Below are 19,336 nucleotides of genomic sequence, written 5' to 3' on the forward strand. Positions count from 1 at the left end.
TTTAGCAATTCGGGGCACCCTGCCCTTCCAGATAAATTTGCTTATTGGTTTTTCTATTTCTGAAAAATAAGTTGTTGGGATTTTGATTGGTATTGCATTGAATCTGTAAATCAATTTAGGTAGGATTGACATCTTAACTATATTTAGTCTTCCAATCCATGAACACGGTATGCCCTTCCATCTATTTAGGTCTTCTGTGATTTCTTTTAACGGTTTTTTGTAGTTTTCTTTGTATAGGTTTTTTGTCTCTTTAGTTAAATTTATTCCTAGGTATTTTATTCTTTTAGTTGCAATTGTAAATGGGATTTGTTTCTTGATTTCCCCCTCAGCTTGTTCATTACTAGTGTATAGAAATGCTACAGATTTTTGAATGTTGATCTTGTAACCTGCTACTTTGCTGTACTCATTTATTAGCTCTAGTAGTTTTGTTATGGATTTTTCCGGGTTTTCGACGTATAGTATCATATCGTCTGCAAACAGTGATAGTTTTTCTTCTTCCTTTCCAATTTTGATGCCTTGTATTTCTTTTTCTTGTCTAATTGCTCTGGCTAGAACCTCTAACACAATGTTGAATAATAGTGGTGATAATGGACGTCCTTGTCTTGTTCCTGATCTTAGGGGGAAAGTTTTCAATTTTTCCCCATTGAGGATGATATTAGCTGTGGGTTTTTCATATATTCCCTTTATCATTTTAAGGAAGTTCCCTTGTATTCCTATCTTTTGAAGTGTTTTCAACAGGAAAGGATGTTGAATCTTGTCAAATGCCTTCTCTGCATCAATTGAGATGATCATGTGATTTTTCTGCTTTGATTTGTTGATATGGTGTATTACATTAATTGATTTTCTTATGTTGAACCATCCTTGCATACCTGGGATGAATCTTACTTGGTCATGATGTATAATTCTTTTAAGGTGTGTTGGATTCTATTTGCTAGAATTTTGTTGAGAATTATTGCATCTATATTCATTAGAGAGATTGGTTTGTAGTTTTCTTTTTTTGTAATGTCTTTGCCTGGTTTTGGTATGAGGGTGATGTTGGCTTCATAGAATGAATTAGGTAGCTTTCCCTCCACTTCGATGTTTTGAAGAGTTTGAGGAGAGTTGGTACTAATTCTTTCTGGAATGTTTGATAAAATTCATATGTGAAGCCGTCTGGTCCTGGACTTTTCTTTTTAGGAAGCTTTTGAATGACTGATTCAATTTCTTTACTTGTGATTGGTTTGTTGAGGTCATCTATGTCTTCTTGAGTCAAAGTTGATTGTTCATGTCTTTCCAGGAACCCGTCCATTTCATCTAAATTGTTGTATTTATTAGCGTAAAGTTGTTCATAGTATCCTGTTATTACCTCCTTTATTTCTGTGAGGTCAGTGGTTATGTCTCCTCTTCCATTTCTGATCTTACTTATTTGCATTCTCTTTCTTCTTCTTTTTGTCAGTCTTTCTAAGGGCCCATCAATCTTATTGATTTTCTCATAGAACCAACTTCTGGTCTTATTGATTTTCTCTATTGTTTTCATGTTTTCAATTTCATTTATTTCTGCTCTAATCTTTGATATTTCTTTCCTTTTGCTTGCTTTGGGGTTAGTTTGCTGTTCTTTCTCCAGTTCTTCCAAGTGGACAGTTAATTCCTGAATTTTTGCCTTTTCTTATATAGGCATTTAGGGCAATAAATTTCCCTCTTAGCACTGCCTTTGCTGCGTCCCATAGGTTTTGATATGTTGTGTTTTCGTTTTCATTCGCCTCGAGGTATTTACTAATTTCTCTTGCAATTTCTTCTTTGACCCACTCGTTGTTTAAGAGTGTGTTGTTGAGCCTCCACGTATTTGTGAATTTTCTGGCACTCTGTCTATTATTGATTTCCAACTTCATTCCTTTATGATCCGAGAAAGTGTTTGTATGATTTCAATCTTTTTAAATTTATTAAGACTTGCTTTGTGACCCAGCATATGGTCTATCTTTGAGAATGATCCATGAGCACTTGAGAAAAAGGTGTATCCTGCTGTTGTGGGATGTAATGTCCTATAAATGTCTGTTAAGTCTAACTCATTTATAGTAATATTCAGATTCTCTATTTCTTTATTGATCCTCTGTCTAGATGTTCTGTCCATTGATGAGAGTGGTGAATTGAAGTCTCCAACTATTATGGTAGATGTGTCTATTTCCCTTTTCAGTGTTTGCAGTGTATTCCTCATGTATTTTGGGGCATTCTGGTTCGGTGCATAAATATTTATGATTGTTATGTCTTCTTGTTTAATTGTTCCTTTTATTAGTATATAGTGTCCTTCTTTGTCTCTTTTAACTGTTTTACATTTGAAGTCTAATTTGCTGGATATTAGTATAGCTACTCCTGCTCTTTTCTGGTTGTTATTTGCATTAAATATCTTTTCCCAACCTTTCACTTTCAACCTATGTTTATCTTTGGGTCTAAGATGTGTTTCCTGTAGACAGCATATAGAAGGATCCTGTTTTTTAATCCATTCTGCCAATCTATGTCTTTTGATTGGGGAATTCAGTCCATTAACATTTAGTGTTATTAGTGTTTGGAGAATATTTTCCTCTACCATTTTGCCTTTTGTGTTATATATATCATATCTGACTTTCCTTCTTTCTACACTCTTCTCCGTACCTCTCTCTTCTGTCTTTTCGTATCTGACTCTAGTGCTCCCTTTAGTATTTCTTGCAGAGCTGGTCTCTTGGTCACAAATTCTCTCAGTGACTTTTTGTCTGAGAATGTTTAATTTCTCCCTCATTTTTGAAGGACAATTTTGATGGATATAGGAGTCTTGGTTGGCAGTGTTTCTCTTTTAGTAATTTAAATATATCATCCCACTGTCTTCTAGCTTCCATGGTTTCTGCTGAGAAATCTACACATAGTCTTATTGGGTTTCCCTTGTATGTGATGGATTGTTTTTCTCGTGCTGCTTTCAAGATCCTCTCTTTCTCTTTGACCTCTGACATTCTAACTAGTAGGTGTCTTGGAGAACACCTATTTGGGTCTATTCTCTTTGGGGTGCGCTGCACTTCTTGGATCTGTAATTTTAGGTCTTTCATAAGAGTTGGGAAATTTTCAGTGATAATTTCTTCCATTAGTTTTTCTCCTCCTTTTCCCTTCTCTTCTCCTTCTGGGACACCCACAACACGTTATATTTGTGCGCTTCAATTGTCATTCAGTTCTCTGATCCCCTGTTCAAATTTTTCCATTCTTTTCCCTATAGTTTCTGTTTCTTTTTGGAATTCAGATGTTCCATCCTCCAATTCACTAATTCTAGCTTCTGTCTCTTTAAATCTACCATTGTAGGTATCCATTGTTTTTTCCATCTTTTCTACTTTGTCCTTCACTCCCATAAGTTCTGTGATTTGTTTTTTCAGTTTTTCTATTTCTTCTTTTTGTTCAGCCCATGTCGTCTTCATGTCCTCCCTCAATTTATCGATTTGGTTTTTGAAGAGTTTTTCCATTTCTGTTCGTATATTCAGCATTAGTTGTCTCAGCTCCTGTATCTCATTTGAACTATTGGTTTGTTCCTTTGACTGGGCCATATTTTCAATTTACTGAGGGTGATCCGTTATCTTCTGCTGACGTCTGGGCATTTAATCAGATTTCCCTGGGTGTAAGACCCCGCAGGTTGAAAGATTTTTCTGTGAAATCTCTGGGCTCTGTTTTTCTTATCCTGCCCAGTAGGTGGCGCTCGTGGTGCTCATCTGTCTGTGGGTCCCACCAGTAAAAGATGCTGTGGCTCCTTTAACTTTGGAAAACTCTCGGTGTTGGGGGGGGGGTCGCCAGCTGAAGCGGCTTGGGGGAGCGCCTGTCCAAATTTCCCAGCCGGCCCGGGGCGCCAAGCGTGGCGGGGGGGCGCCAAGCGTGGCGGGGGGGGGGCGCCAGCCGCCGCGACTTGGAGGAGTGCCTATCCACTGTTCCCAGCCGAACCGGGAAGCCACGTGTTTGGAAGGGACCCCGGTCGCCGTTCTCCGCGGCTTGGGGGATCTCCGATCCAATTCTCCCAGCTGGTCCGGGGGGCTGTGCGTTGGTGGGGGGGCGCCAGCCGCTGCGGCTTGAGGGGATCGCCTGTCCAATTCTCCCAGCCGGCCTGGGAAGGAGGGAGGGAGGGACTCCGGCCGCCTGCCGCCCCGGCCTGGGGAAGCCCACGCCCCTTGGCGATCTCACCGGAGCGAGTTCTCCCAGCCAGTCAGCCATTCCAGAATGGGGTACGCTGTCTTTTTGGTCTCTGTCGTGGCTCCGGGAGCTGTTCTGTATCGTTTCAACTTCTCTAGTAGCTGTTTTGGAGGACCCGCGCATCTTACTAAGCCGCCATCTTCTCCGGAAGTCCAGTGTTTGTTTCTGCAATGGCGGCCACCGAATGCGGCGCCGCGCGGCCAACGGGCAACAACCGAACCTCCCGCCGCTGTCGCCGCCGCCCTATGACTTTGTTTTTAAATGGGCACTACATTCTCATGGTTTAGAAGTCACAGCTTTAAGTTTGTCTTCGCAGAGACCCCCAGGGGTATTTTCAAATTCCAGAGCCTTCTCAAGCTTTGTGTTTTTTCTTGCAGTTACGTTACTGTGTATTTTCCCCATTGTTATAAGGTGACATTTATTCCTCTTTATCAAAAATTATAACTAGCAAAAAGTAAAAAAAAACCCAGTATTTCGTTAAGTACTGGTATTTATATGGTGTGAATTTCTCAAGGCCTGGTCTGGAGAAACAAGAGACTGACTCCTGGGGACCGCATAGGTACAGAGTGGCAGCTGTGGCCCGTGCCCCATGATGGACACCGTCCAGCGACCTCTGGGTCTCTGGGAGGGAGCTCTGGCCCCCAGGGGGAGCTGGTGGGGAAGGGATGACCAGTGTGTAGGGCGAGGGTTCAGGAGGGAGGAGAACAGAATAGGTGACCCAGAAGTCAGGTGAGCCTTGAGAAAATCGCTTGGTCACTGGTGTGGAAGGTGGGCATGGCCTCTGCGAGTGGGAGCAGGTGGGGGAAATGCAGGCTGTTGGGACACAGCAAGCTTAAGTCAGATGGGCTTCCAGAAGCCCTCAGCTGCAGCAAGGCCGGCCCTGGCTGGCCGTCCAGGATACTGAGCAGGCAGCTGGCAGTGATCTGAGTGGTACTGTGGGGAGGACAGGTCCAAAGGACCTGGTCAGGGGGCGGTGTGCGTGGTCAGGGCTGTCACCTCACTACCCATGGCTTAGGTAAAGCTCCCCAGCCAAGCATGAGCAGGGCCCGTGCATTCACAGCCTTCTGCTGTCTCGTCTTCCTCGCCACACAGGGCTACCTGTTTATCTCCGTGCTGGTGAATTCGAACAGCGAGCTGATCCGCCTCATCAACAACGCCATCAAGAACGACCTGGCCAGCCGCAACCCCACCTTCATGGGCCTGGCCCTGCACTGCATCGCCAACGTGGGCAGCCGCGAGATGGCCGAGGCATTTGCTGGGGAGATCCCGAAAATCCTCGTCGCTGGGTAGGTACCTTGTGCCTAGTTTAGTAGGATTCTCTCTCCCATTAAATAAATCGAACAGTGCTATTTAAAGACTTTATAAAACAAATTAATTTCCCCATCTCGCATGGTGGGAGTCTGACTTTGGATCCATGAATCAAGAAACCCGAGTTTAGACTTGAGGCCCGGCCCAGCCTGTGCCCCCGACACCTGCTGAGATGGCAAGGGGCAGCCCCACTTGGTCAGCTGCAGCTCGAGGCAGGGATCTCCCTTCTGTAGGAACCGCAGAGGAGACCCAGTTCCCTTGCTCTGTGGTCTGGATTTTGGTCTTGTTCTTTCCCCAAAAGCATTACTCAAGAAAGGTAATGAATCAAAATTCTGAGAATTCAGATTTTTGAGAGAAACCAAGAAGCTCTAGAAAGGGTTTCCTAACAGCCAAGATCTGCTGGTGCCAGGAGGGCCAGGAGGACCAGCGTGTGCGCAGTGTGTCTGCTGCAGGAAGCCTTGCTGAGCTGGACAGCTGGCCAGGCCTGCCCAGGGGCTGTGCTTTTGGCTAAGTGGAGTCGTCCCTGGCAGGACACTTGAGCAGACTGTAGGTGCCCCAGAATGACGTGTAAGACCAAACAGGATCCAGCATAATCCCAACTCACCAGGCCACAGTAGAACTAAGGGGCCCGGAGGGATCCAGTGGGGTGTCAGAGAAACTGCACCTGCTTTGTCTAGGTCTAGACCCTGGTTCTCGGGGGCCTGCTGCCTCTGAGGGCTCCAGCCTAGTGTGCCTAGCATCTTCACTTGCCACGTGGGGCGTGTGCTGCTGGCACTTGGTGGAGGGTCCAGGAAAGCTGGTGAGCGCCCGCTGCACCCAGGAGCCCCCACTGCAGGGTGTGGCCCAGTCCTGCGTGTCCGTGAAGCTGTGAAGAGGAAATGTGGCTGGGACTGAGCTGCTGCATTCGGTGTGGGTGACCATGCATGCATAACCCCCAGGAGCTCAGAGGCAGGTCGACACAGCAGGAGAAGGAGTGTGGGAAGGAAGTCATGGCACTAAGGGAGCAGGACCAAGAGGAGGCCATGGTCTATCTAATAAGTCGACCTGAAACGGATGCCCTAAAAACGAAATTGCCGCGATACGAAGCAGACTCAAGGTGGCCAGAGTGACTGGAGGTGGGGTGGGGAGCTCAGGGCTTAAAATTTACTTGAAAGAGGTCTGGGGAGTGCTGCTGCAGCTGCCTCTGCATGGGACCCCTTCCTCCCTGAGGGCCACTGAGTGCCGTGAGGCCCTGACAAGGGGACCCTCGGTGTGGCCTTCCCTGACCGTCATCCATCCCTCTTGCTCCCATAGTTTCCCTGCCCTTCCCTTCTTGGTGGCACTGCTGCCTCCACCCTCAGAGTACCAGCTTCCTGGGGCCAGAAGGTTCTGTCTGCTTTGACTTTTGCTTCATCTGCAGCGTTTAGAGTGACACCTGATACATGGTTAAATGTTTCATAACTATTTGTTGAGTAATTGAAATTTAAAGCAGACAGACGTAATCTCTGAAATGGAGGACCCAGTAAATGAGCCAAGAAACTATTGAGGTAGTACAGGAACCTTTCCCTGCATGACGCGAGGGTGCTCCGCTGATGCAAGGGTACAGATGGGCTGGTGGGAGAAAGTTCTGGAGACTGCTGGATAAGGGAAGAGTTCTTCAGACAGCAGTTGAGCAGTGTTGTAAGAGAAAGAAGTCAGGACCTCAGGCTTGCCCCAACTGAGCTGTACTGTAAGAGTGGAGGTGATGGGCAGGTAATAAAGCACCCAGTATCCTAGTTGAAAAACAATTACCAACTCTTGAAATCCAGCAGACAGATGACCCAAAATACAGTCTCCGGAAGGGAGTTCTGTGTGCGAGGACTGGCAGGGGACGCCCGGGGCTGACGGTTGAAGCACCAGGCTGTCATCTTGTACACCTGGGATGCAGTTAGTTGATACAGAAAGAGAAAGACGTCATCGCCATGTGCAGTGCACAGTCCAAGAACTGACTTCCTTAGCGCGAGCTACAGACTGGGAAAGGGGGCAGGACTGTCCCTCAGTCTCTCCCGTCCATTTTCTCCACCTTTTACCACTGGCGTCCGTTCTCCTGCTTTCTCTGCTGAGCGCACGCCGGGGCGCGGCTCCTCTTAACTAGGGGCTGACTCACCGCGGAGGGTGGGAGAATCCGCTCTTAGTCGGGAGTTCTGGTTGCCAGCAGTAGAAGCAGGCTGCCTACCCTGAACAGGAAGGAGAGAGCAAGTGGCCTTTGGGGTCCTCGTCTCGGGCAGGTCCGAGGATTGTGTAGTGAGGGGTCCTGTAGGTCAGGGACCACCCACACAGGGCGCCAGAAGGAAGCTCAGCCCTGCTCAGCCCCCGGGGTTCACATACAGGAGGGTGCTTACTCCTGTCTGGAGTATCCTAGGGGGAGGCTTGGGTATTTCTCATGTGGGTTTTGTTTAGGAGTAAGGACTACAAACAGAAACACCCTCTAGATGCTGCTCCTTTCTTCATGGGTCTGGAATGACCCGGAGCTCATGATTACCCCTAGCCTTGGCCACAAGGCAAGGCTCTCAGAGAGCACCCAGAGCCCTCCAGCCCCAGGATGCCGGGCTCCCCTTGCTGTGCAGACTGTTTTTCCTGACCCCCATACCCCAGGCACCCTACAGCCAGTGCACAGTGGGATGGGGAGGTGCGCCACGCCTGTGCACTCTTGCGCAGAGGGAGCAGCCAGGAGCTAGATGTACCCCTTGGTCCCTGTGCCCTGAGCCGAGACTACACCTCAGGTGTCTTCCCCAAGGACTCCCCACCTCGTTCTTCTCAACCACTACGAGCTGGAACCCTTGCCCCCTTCTAGAACCTCTCTGATAGGGGCAGCAGGGCTGGCGGGGATGGGCATTGTGGCCAGCTGCCTCTGCTGCCTCAGCATGGAGCAAAGCGGGAGTGAGGGGCCGAGGCAGGGAAGGACCCCTCCTCGTGCACAGCTCCCACATATGTCCCCTCTGACGTGTGTTGAATGAGTTGCAAACGTGCTCAAGTTTAAACAACTGATGCGGAACTGAGAATAATATTCAGAGGAAGTAATAACTGAGAATAATATTAGTTAGTTGAATATTTTTCTGCCCTCACAGCCAAAGCTGTGTTTAGCACTTGGGAAAAATATTAGACTTGGTGTTTTTGGAGTTGAGAATGCTACCAGTTAAGACCTTTACCCCTGGGACTCTCCTGTGCTGATGAGATTCAACATGAACTGCTCTTTTGAGCAGATGGTTGTTGGTTATTGTTGGGACATGGTCCACTTTGTGGCCAGGTCTGCACAGTGCCCAGTGCCAAGCAGGGCACTAGACCCTTTGCAGGTGGAGAGGTGTACGTGCTCCCACAGAGGGATGGGGCCTCCTGGTACCCCTGTAGCCTCTGACGGCACTGTGGTCACGGGCACTCAGCTTGGGGTTTCCGAGATATCTAGTGGACCCAGAGGGAGTGTCTCCGGGTAACTGGCCCTGTCTTCCAGGGACACCATGGACAGCGTGAAGCAGAGTGCTGCCCTGTGCCTGCTACGCCTGTATAGGACATCCCCCGACCTTGTCCCGATGGCCGACTGGACGTCCCGTGTGGTACATCTCCTTAACGACCAGCATCTGGTAAATGGCCTTGCCCTGTGAATAAACTTCTGTGTACCAGCTGTTGTGAAAGCAGCCCAGGGTGGTTTCTTAGGAGGCTTTAAGCAAGGCCTCCACTACACCTGGTTGTCCATAGCAGGCCTTCCAACCTGAGGGTACCTGTCCTGTGGGCAAGGCGCAGGCCTTCCTTCCCCTGTCCCCAGGCACTTGCTGAGAGCCTCCTGCATGCCCAGCCGTGAGTATAGAGTCTCTGCAGATGCCCTCCCCTGCAAGAGGTGGTTGTGACCTGGCGTGCCATCAGCCAGGGTCTCCTATGGCCTGGCCTGCATTCTGGTGGGCATGTGACTGAGCTTCACAGTCCTGCCACATGCCAGGCTCTGCTTCATCATCCCCGTTTTGGAGACAGGGAAATGGAGCTTTAGGAAGATACAATCACTCGTCCACAGTGCCACAGCTACTGCGATGATACTGGAAGGGAGCTCAGGCCCTGACCCACCTGCCTCTGGTGCCCACGGCCACTGCACTAAATTGCCTTCTGAAGGACCTTGTCATCTGGTTGTTAGGCAAGGTGTGCTGTACACAATTACCTTTTCTAGAATGTTCTGCATGCTCTGTTGGCTTGACAGTGTCCACTAGATGTCTTTATCAAGACCTGGCTCTGAGAAGGGCCCAAATTGAGGTGGGATTGAAGCCCCAAATGACCTGCCATGGATGGGTTTCTCACCATGGGAGGGTGGGAACCTGGGGGCCCACGAGGCTGCCATCCCTATGGGGCTAGGACCGGGCTCTCATTAGAGGTTTCTTCGGGCAGGGATCCATGTCTAGGCTTCTTAGCTTCCTCAGGCCAGCAACAGAGAGGCTGGGAGAGCAGGGAGGACCCTAACTGGACAGCAGAGGGGCCGTCTTTCCAGAGAGCAGTCTGTCCAGACTGCTGGCGAGGCACGGAGTCTTGGGTAGCATGACATCACCACACACTTAGCATCCGTCATCTTTGTCCTGCCTTTTGGGTTAAAAGCAAGTCATGGTCCCATTCATGCTGAAGGGGATAGGCCCACACAGAGGTGGGCACTAGGGGTGGCATCGGGTGCCTCAGCAACGTCTGCTCCATCACGTCTGAGCAGAGTCGGGGAGAATGGCCTCATCTTGCCTAAATCCTGTCCTGTGAAGTTGAGGATCACCGTTCAGCCAAGATGGTGGGCAGCCTGCACGCTGAGCAGAGGCATCGTGCACGTGTGTACCAGTCAGGGTTGTCTAGCGGACAGAACCATCAGGAGAGAGCTGCAAACATGAGATTTGTAAAGGGATCTCTTGCACTCATGGGCACACAAGAGTCTGGACTCCAAACAGCAGGCCACAAGGCTGGAGCTCCCATGAAGAGTCTTGACGAACTCCACAGGAGAGGCTCGCTGGCTGAAGAAACAGTGAAAATCCTCTCTTCTCCCTTAAAAGTCTTCAGCTGATTGGGTTCTTTCCTTGCAAGAGATGTCCTTGATCAGCCACAGGTGTAGTCATCTGACTGGTGATTTAATAAGACAGCCCTCTGGTTTATCAACCAGCCATGAGATGTCCTTGCCTGACCAGAAAACTGGGCACATCACCTGGCCAAGTTGACACGCAAACCTGACCATCACAGTCCACCCCTTGTCAACTTGACACCTGTACACATTGCCTTAGACCATGCTTAATTCCTAAATAGAACATCATAATGGACATGTATTTCACCTAACAATGCTCAGCTGTCCTCTGTACAACTGGAAACACACTACTCTCTCCAGAATAGGGTATACTGGATTAATTGGGTACCTAATCTCTTGATAATTGATAACTTAAATATTATGACATGGACAATGCAGCTTATGTCATATGATAAGGGGATGAGATAGCGAAGATAGAAGAATCTGTATGTTGTTTTATATACAAACACAAATAAAAAAAAAAGAAAATATGCATACCATCACAGTGTGTTAGTGAGTTACCATACATTTTTCCCACAGGAGAAATCTACTTTAAAGAAACAAATTAAAAATAAATGTTTATTACACGTGGATTCAGGGCAGGAGCTGGTGGGGACGACTAGGCATCTTTGCCCTGGACCTGCACTGGCACTGTCATTTCCCACGCCCTCAGGTGGAATGCGGGGAGAGGGCTGGCAGGCTAAGGCCAGGGAGGGAGGGCTGAGAAGACCCCTTCTGGGGTTCAGATGCTCCTGACCAGGAGGCATTGCTTGAAGCCGTCAGGTTTGCCCTCCAGGGTTTGATTTTACAGATGAGGAAACCAAGGCTCCAAGAGACAAAGTGGCTTCATCGCAGACACAGGCTGGAACCAGGAGTGTTGCTGGGTGAGAGCTGGCTTAGTTCGAGTGGCCGAATGACAGCCAGGGACAGGCCGGCACAGCTCCTCCTTTGGGCCTGGGCTGCACAGCCAAGGCTATGTGGGGCGCTTGGCTGGACCCCATGAGCTGCTCAGCCTGGTGGGCCCTGAGACTCTGACCCCACCCTTGGTGTGCCCTTGTGTTTCATGAGCATGGCTTCATTGCCCCAGTGCGCTGGGTAGTCTGCGTAGGCCACAGAAACCCAGCTTGATGAGATGGGGAGACTCGCAGGGCCTTGGCTCCCAGGACGTCCGTCCTTCAGCTCTGGTGTCCTCGGCACATGGCTGCATGGCTGCCATGCCACCCATTGCCCACCTTCACCGTCTAGGAGGGCTCAGGCATGGCTTTCTCCAGTCTTAGGCTGGGTTGGCTGGTATCCTCCCAAATTCACATCTGCTCAAGATGGGGCCTCATCTGAAGCAGGGTCTTTGCAGATGAGGTCAAGTTAAGAGGAGGCCTTGGGTCAGGGTAGGCCCTGACTCCAGTAGGACTGGGTCCTTATAGGGGGAGGCATGTGCAGACCAGGGCAGAGGGTAGAGTGCCTCAGCTATGAGCCTTGGGGCGCTGGGGCCCCAGAGCTTTCAGAGGGGGCATGGCCCTGCACACACCTGGGTTGCAGGCTTCTGGCCTCAGGATGGAGACGGTACATTTCTGTTGTTTGAAGCCCCCAGTTTGTCGTCTCTGTGATGGCAGCCTCTCAGGACACTAACACAGGTCTCCAGGTGGGAAGTCCTTGGGAAGGGAGCCCTGACCGGGAAGACAGCAGTGGTGGAGACTCGGGAATGTGTGCATGTGCAGGTGTGAGGGCATGTATGTGTGTGTGTGTGTGCATGCAAGTGCAGGTGTGAGTACATGTGCATCTGTGTGGCAGGGAGTGCAGGGTGGGGCTGTTTGGTGATGTGGTCGGGGCCCATTCACTCGATAAGAAGTTGGGGTTCCAGTTGAGTGCTGTGGGCTTCGCTGAAGGTGGGCTGTAGGACCGGGCCAGATGTGGCCTCAGCACCTACTTTGTGCCAGGCATTGGCCGGCAAAGCCCTCTGCCTGCACAGGGTTTGTGTCCTGACCAAGGAGAGAGCTGCAAGCAGCTGGGGCGGGGAAGGGCACGAGTCGGGGTGGGGGCCTTCTGGAAGGTGACCATGTAGGGCCTCTGCCCCTCCGTGCCACCTCCTCTCGCCTCCCTTCCAGGAGGGCCGCAGGCCGGTGTCTCCTGCGATGAACGTGAACACTGTTAAATGACCGATGCCCTCAGCTTTGTCAAAATATCACAGGTTACTCCACAGGCAGTTGACACAAGTTCCTTATGAGTCACGCCTTGTTCTAGATACTTGGAGCCAGTGCATGAAGTCTCTGTCAGTAAGAATTTGACACATCTTAAATACTGAATTTCTTAAAAGTCCACTGTCAGATGTGGGAAAGTCTGTCGGCATTTACCTGCTGAGAGTAGGCCACTGATGGGTCCTTCCCTTTGACCCAGCTTTCGAGTGAAGCTGAAGAAACAGCACCGTGGCGAGCCTCTGAAGACTGTCATGTGCCACTGGCGTCCCTAGGCTCCCCCAGGCTCAGACATGGGGGTGGAGAGGGGGAGCGAGGGGTTAGTTACATGGCTGGAGTAGATGTTTCCTGAGCGAACATGGCTGATCTCTTCAGAGTGTCTTTTTCTCTCCAGGAAGATGGTTTTCTCGAGAGTAAATGAAGCTGCAAATAGCCACACAGGGAAAGGCCTCTGGGCCTCGCCCCGGAGGTTCGTCCCTGGCTGTCCATTCCTTCCCTCAAGGCCAGGCTGGGCGCTGCGCTCCAGGGCCTTCGCTGCTCTCGGGGGTCATGCCTGCTGGGGCTGCTCATCCTGCCTCTGGGGTTTGGGGACCACAGAGACATGGCCTGGACCACTTTCATAAGGGGAAGAATGATCTTTTTCAGTTGCTGTTTTTCAGAAACTCAATCTTGGGTTCTAAATGAGTCTAAAGATGACATCTCCCTCTATAATCAGCATGGAGTGATTTAAAACGGGGTGGCAAGTACACATGACCTTACCTGAAGGAAGAGAGAGGCAGCAGGCCGGTGGTCGAGTGCAGCGCCTGCTCCACCTGCCAGGCCCAGCGTAGCAGCTGCGTCTCCCTGGCAGGCGCTGGGCCAGGCCCTGCTGATTCCCCGGCATTCCGAGGGGAGCTGGGAAAGGAAGGAGCCGCCTTGGTGTGGAGCACCTCAGGCCACCGCCAGGATATGCCTGAGGCTGCCAGGGCCCAGGGGTACCAACGGGTATGCCTTGAGTTGAAAGTCTCACCACCTGTGCCGAGGGTCTCAGATGTGTTGTTGCTGTCCTCCCAGGGTGTGGCCACTGCTGCTGCCAGTCTCATCACCACCTTGGCGCAGAAGAGCCCGGAAGAGTTTAAGACCTCCGTCTCCTTGGCTGTCTCCAGACTGAGCAGGGTGAGTCAGCAGTGCGTTCCGTCTTATTTCACTTCATGAAGATACTAGTTTACAGTTCAGAATGTGAGGCCTTTGGCTCAATTTATAAATCCAAGGATGGAAACAGCCTTGCGGTACCTGCTTGGCTTCCCTTTGAGCCTTTCTGTGAGTCGTGAGGTGCAGGGTCCACTTGGTGACTTGCCTTCCATCAGTCCCTGTCCCTGTTGTCACGCCTACCCTGATGCCCCCACTTCACTGCCTTCCCTCCCCTCCAAGGAAACAGTCCCAACATGGGTAGATGGACGCTTTTTTTTTTTTTTTTACATGGGCAGGTACCCGAATCAAACCCGGGTCCTCTCGCATGGCAGGCAAGCATTCTTGCCTGCTGAGCCACCGTGGCCTCTTGATGTGGATTCTTCACTCATTTTGTTTTTATGTTAGTTTCAAATATGTACATTAAAGCTGTCAGTTTCTCTTTACGCCTGGCTTTGTCTGTGCATTGCATGTTTGAGGGCCGCTTACACTGACTCTGGCTCTGCCCTTAGGGAAGTGCTGTGCTTCCGTCTTGCTGCTCAGCTGCCTTCCAAGGGCTCCTGCCTGTGGCTTACCCAGTCCTTTCCTGGGCCCACAGCTTAGGGCCCACCTTCCTGTGGCAGAAGGTGTAGCCACATCCCTGTACCTCGCATAGGGCAGGGGTCAGGGGAGCCTGCTGGCCTGTTTATTCATGCCGTGAAAATGAGGTTGTGGGGAGGAGCTGCCCTGGCCCCAGGACAGAAGAGGAGGGAGAAGCTGGCCCGAGGCTGGAGGAAGCATGGTGCCCCAGGCCGAACACTTTATTCCAGAAGCCGGTGGCATCCCTGTTGCAGCAGGGTGTGTCAGACAAGATGGTGTACCCTTGCTCCTCAGGGCTGCAGCCCTCCCTTTCCTGTTTCTCAGTTTCCTGGCCAGAGAGGAAAGATGGTACTTCAAATCCAGCCATCACAGTGCTCTCTTGAGAGCAACTAGGGCGAGCAGGAATGAGCCGGCCTGTCGCTAGCATGGCAGGGAAGTCACCCAGGCAGGAACAGCCCCGGGCTCTGCTCTGCAGGGTGCAGCTTCCCGAGCCTGAGAACCTGCTTGCAGCTGAGCCTGCTTGGCTGGCTGTGCCTTCTTACCCTGTACAATACAGAGAAGTGGTGCCATGCATCCTCAAACAGTAGAGGATGTTTTTTGTGGTCACGTGGCCTGTTCCGTGAGTGTGGCTGCTTTGGGTCCACCCCACCCCTCTGCTTCCTTACAGATCGTGACGTCCGCATCCACCGACCTCCAGGACTACACTTACTACTTTGTCCCGGCTCCCTGGCTGTCAGTCAAACTCCTGAGGCTGCTACAGTGCTACCCGCCCCCAGGTAACACGCTGGGGGTCTCACCGCGTCTGAGGGCCAGGTCAGGGTAGGGGGCTGGCACCCACCTTGCCTCACAGTTTCTGTTCACACCGGGACCCCAGGGTTTTGTTTCCACAGGCCCACATCCACAGAGCAGTTGTTGGAGAAGTGACCGTTCTGCTAAGGTTTGGGGAAGCCCATGCTTTTATATAGTTTCAGATTTGTGCAGATTTTTTATTTTGAAAAAATCCTTTAAAATAAAACCTGAAATCATTAGAAACTTTGTATCCTTTAATTTTTTACAGTCTACAAACCTTAATTATACATCAAGGATATTGTTATGCTTGGACTTTATTCTAAAACATTTGATTCCACGCTAAATACCTAGAAATAGAATTTCTCGGTTGAAGAATGTGCATTAACATTTTTGTTAGATATTTCCCAATTTGTCTCTAGGACGATTGCCTTGTTGTTGTAACCTTTAGCTTTTTAATCTAATTTATTTTGTTAACTATAAGTATCTCTGTACTAAATATCTTCTTACACTCGGTGTAAAGGCTGGGCACGCACTCAGCTGCACAGTCACGATGTGGGTGGAATGGCAGGCCTGGCTCAGCGCTCTTCCAGTGGCTCAGCGCCCTTCCAGTGGCCCAGCGCTCTTCCAGTGGTGCAGCGCTGTTCCGGTGGCGCAGCTCCTGCCTCCCCATGGCTCATGGCCGCCCTCCTTTTTGTGGAAGTGTGGCCTTGTCCTTTCTTCCAGCTGGCATCTGGTGTCCCTGCAGGCCCAGGCACTGGAGCTGCCCTTTCCTCACTCCCCTTGCCGGCTCCTGACTGGGAGCCCTCTCTGCCTGTTTCTGACGTGGGGACTGGTTTGCAGAATGCCTGCTTGTGTGTGTGTCCGTGAGTGCCCAGGCCGTCTGACCCCATAGCCTCTGCATTCTTCCTGTTCTGTTTCTTACTTACTTTACAGTTTCTACTGAGGGAAACATCTCTTCCTCCTTTTTCCTTGAAACTTTCTTTTTTTGACTTTTCTATTTTTTTTAAATTAAACAGGTTGTAGGTATACAGAAAAATAATGCATAAAATGCTGCGTTCTCATGAACCACCCCACCATTTATGCCTTGCATTAGTGTGGTCCATTTTCCTCAAGCTTCTGTATCATGGGATTGCCCATGTCTCTGAAGTTTTTCTTTTCCTTGACTTACGTGATGTACATCTCACCAGAGGTGTTCTGTTTGTTACTTGTATTGAAATCTGAGGTGTTTTCCAGCCATTTCCTCCATGCCTCTTGTGCTCGGGTGTGGGAAACTCCATTAGCAATGCCCGGAAGACTTGCAGGGTGTGGGCAGACTGGTCGTGGCGCAGAGGGTACTGTGGGCGGGCCCCTCCTGAGCGCTTTCTTTCGTGCCCAGAAGACCCTGCAGTGCGAGGCCGCCTGACCGAGTGCCTGGAGATGGTTCTCAACAAAGCCCAGGAACCGCCAAAGTCAAAGAAGGTCCAACACTCCAATGCAAAGAATGCCGTGCTCTTTGAGGCCATCAGTTTGATCATTCACCATGACAGGTGAGTGCATGGCCTGTAGTGCTCTGCTTCCTTTTACCTGGAAAGAGGATCGCCCTCAACCTATGCATTACCCTTTCTCACTGAACTTAGGTCCCAGAGCTAGCATTTGGTATTTGTCCATTCTTTCAATACTCACAATGTTGCCTTCATCTTCTCACATGTGCCCTGCGAGATCACCTTTCTCCTTCTCCCTTCACCAAGACGTCATGGTCTTTCTCTGGTCTCAGAGTTTCTATGCTCTTTGCTCTGCTGGCTGTAGGCACATCTTCCTGCAGATGGCCTTCTCCCATTTCCCCTGAGCAGTCGAGCTCCTGACTAGCTCCTCACGTAATCACACAGAAAGAAAAAGGGTGTGTGTGTGTGCATGTATGTGTGTGCATGCATGAGTCCACATGTGTACATCCATGTCTGTGTGTACGTGTGCATCTGTGCATTCATTTATGTGTATGTGTGTGCATTTGCATGATTGTGCATGTGTGTGTATGCGTGTGCATTTGTATGTGTGCGTGCGTGCATTTGTGTGCCTGTGCATGGGTGCATATGTGTGTGCATGCGTTTGTGCATTTGCCTGTGCCTGTGTGTATGTGCATGTGTGTTTTGCCCCATGAGCTCTTCCAGGGCACAGAGCAGCACTGGGGATCTGGTGTGTCTGAGGCAGTTACCAGGAGGTGGATGCAGTGACTGTACCCATGGGCCCAGCACCATGGAGAGATGCAGGGGCAGGACTCTGGGCACATTTACACGGCTTGCTTTTTGGTCCTGTCTGAGACGTGCTTCCTGAGGCCTGGGGGTCTGGTATGGGGTTGCAGTGGTTTCGAGTCCCTGTAGAGCTGCAGTGTGGACTGCAGGCAGGGCAGGTGAGAAGCCTCTCCCATGTGGGCTGTCTGGGCCAGTGCAGGGAGAGCAGGTGTAGCTCAGGACTGAGCAGCTGCCCCTAGCCCCCAAGCTTGCTGACAGATGCCTCTTCTTAGGTAAGGGCTCAGGGTTGCAGTGACGTGCTAACCACCAGGGCTGGTGGGACCCACAGTACCTGTCAGTAGAGAGGCAAGCTGCTGCTGCGTCAGCTCCAGCAGGCACGGAAAGCGTTGGTTCAGTTGTGGTTGAGGAACAGAGCAGAAGCAATGTCCTTTTTTAAGTGGAGGGCTCTGGAGTCTCCACAGGCCCCTGTGAGTTCCCCCTTGGGTGTGTGATAAGTTGGCATGGTGAGGCGCATGCCTGGGTCCCAGTGCACCCCCTCCCCGCAGCGAGCCCAACCTGCTGGTGCGCGCCTGCAACCAGCTGGGCCAGTTCCTGCAGCACCGCGAGACCAACCTGCGCTACCTGGCCCTGGAGAGCATGTGCGCGCTGGCCAGCTCCGAGTTCTCCCACGAGGCCGTCAAGACGCACATCGAGACGGTCATCAGCGCCCTCAAGGTGAGGCCCGCACACACGTTGGGGGTGAGGCTCTCCCTGGGGCCAGGGGGTACTCCGAACTGGCCTTGCTGTGGCCATCCTCACGGTCAGACAGAATAGTCTCCCCCCATCCTGCGAGAGGAGCTCTCGCGCCAGCTCAGGGCTGCACAGCTGAGGCCGAGGGGCCACGCTCCTGACTCAGCCCGTGGCTTCCTCTTCTGCCGTAGCTGCGCGGCCTTTGCCTATGAAATGGGCCTCCTAACACAGTGTCGACCATGGGGTCTTGCACATGGTGAAGTCCAAATAAAAGTTTGAATAAATAGAAACAATTCTTTTTGGTGCGAAGATAAAACATTTTGTTCTTTCCTCCAAAAACACTCACCCTTAGCAAAAAAATTCACCTTTCCTGGTGAACTGCAGTTCCAAACTTGAGAGAGGCTGGTCGAGGTCACTTCCCTGTCCCTGACCTTGTCCTGCCTGGATGGACCCTGTGGTGTCCATTCAGCCTGGTAGGTGCATGACCAAAGACTGAGCATGGCACCCAGCACTCTGGCCTTGTCTGCGTTGTGAATCTGACACATTTGTATTTGCGTGTAATTGAGCAAATGGGAGACTGTGCGAAGAGTTTGCAACTTAGATTTTTGGTATTCTGGGTTCTTGGTTGTAGTTTTGCTGTCTGTTTTAGTCATTTTCTCTAGTGAGAAAGACTCATCGTTTCCCTGTGAGATGATGGTGTCCTGTCACTAGGGGCACTGAGTCTGTCCTTCCCGAGGGGGCCGCCCAGCTCCCTGACGTAGAGGAGGTGTGGAGGTGGGGTGCCTGGCTCCCCGGGATGGGGGTGGAGGGGGGTGCCCAGCTCCCAGGGGTGGGGTGGAGGGGGCCGCCTGGCTCCCAGGGATTGGGGTGAAGGGGGCCTCCTGGCTCCCTGGGCCACCTGGCTCCCTGGCATAGTAGTCGGTGTGTGGGGTGCCCGGCCTCTCAGGTTGGCGGTGGAAGGGGGCACCCTGCTCCCCAGGATGGGGGGTGGAGGAGAGTCACCTGGCTCCCTGACAGAGGAAAACCTTCCCAGGACTTTGGCAGATGCCCCTGGGACTTCATGTGCATTCTCAGTATTTTGGGCCTGTGTCAGTGCAGTTCTGGGGTGGGGCCTGAGAACCTGCATTTCCAGCAAGTACCCAGGCGACGCG

The 19,336-nt window shown here is 51.1% G+C and overlaps 1 protein-coding gene across 7 annotated transcripts in view; it reads left to right on the forward strand.

The window, feature by feature from the left end:
* The window catches only part of AP2A2 (adaptor related protein complex 2 subunit alpha 2), a 130,171-nt gene that overhangs the window by 81,573 nt on the left and 29,262 nt on the right, over positions 1 to 19,336 (forward strand). For 5 of the 7 annotated variants that reach the window (XM_077115315.1, XM_077115318.1, XM_077115317.1 and 2 more), the window contains 6 exons: positions 5,263 to 5,456; positions 8,945 to 9,074; positions 13,750 to 13,851; positions 15,110 to 15,218; positions 16,607 to 16,757; positions 18,002 to 18,170. In XM_077115315.1, coding sequence (XP_076971430.1) covers positions 5,263 to 5,456; positions 8,945 to 9,074; positions 13,750 to 13,851; positions 15,110 to 15,218; positions 16,607 to 16,757; positions 18,002 to 18,170 — 855 coding nt within the window. The remainder of the gene's footprint in view (positions 1 to 5,262; positions 5,457 to 8,944; positions 9,075 to 13,749; positions 13,852 to 15,109; positions 15,219 to 16,606; positions 16,758 to 18,001; positions 18,171 to 19,336) is intronic. The other 2 variants (XM_077115316.1, XM_077115320.1) reach the window with 1 other exon arrangement.

The sequence above is a fragment of the Tamandua tetradactyla genome, chromosome 9 (genome assembly GCF_023851605.1).
Source record: "Tamandua tetradactyla isolate mTamTet1 chromosome 9, mTamTet1.pri, whole genome shotgun sequence".
Classification (NCBI taxonomy): Eukaryota; Metazoa; Chordata; class Mammalia; order Pilosa; family Myrmecophagidae; genus Tamandua; species Tamandua tetradactyla.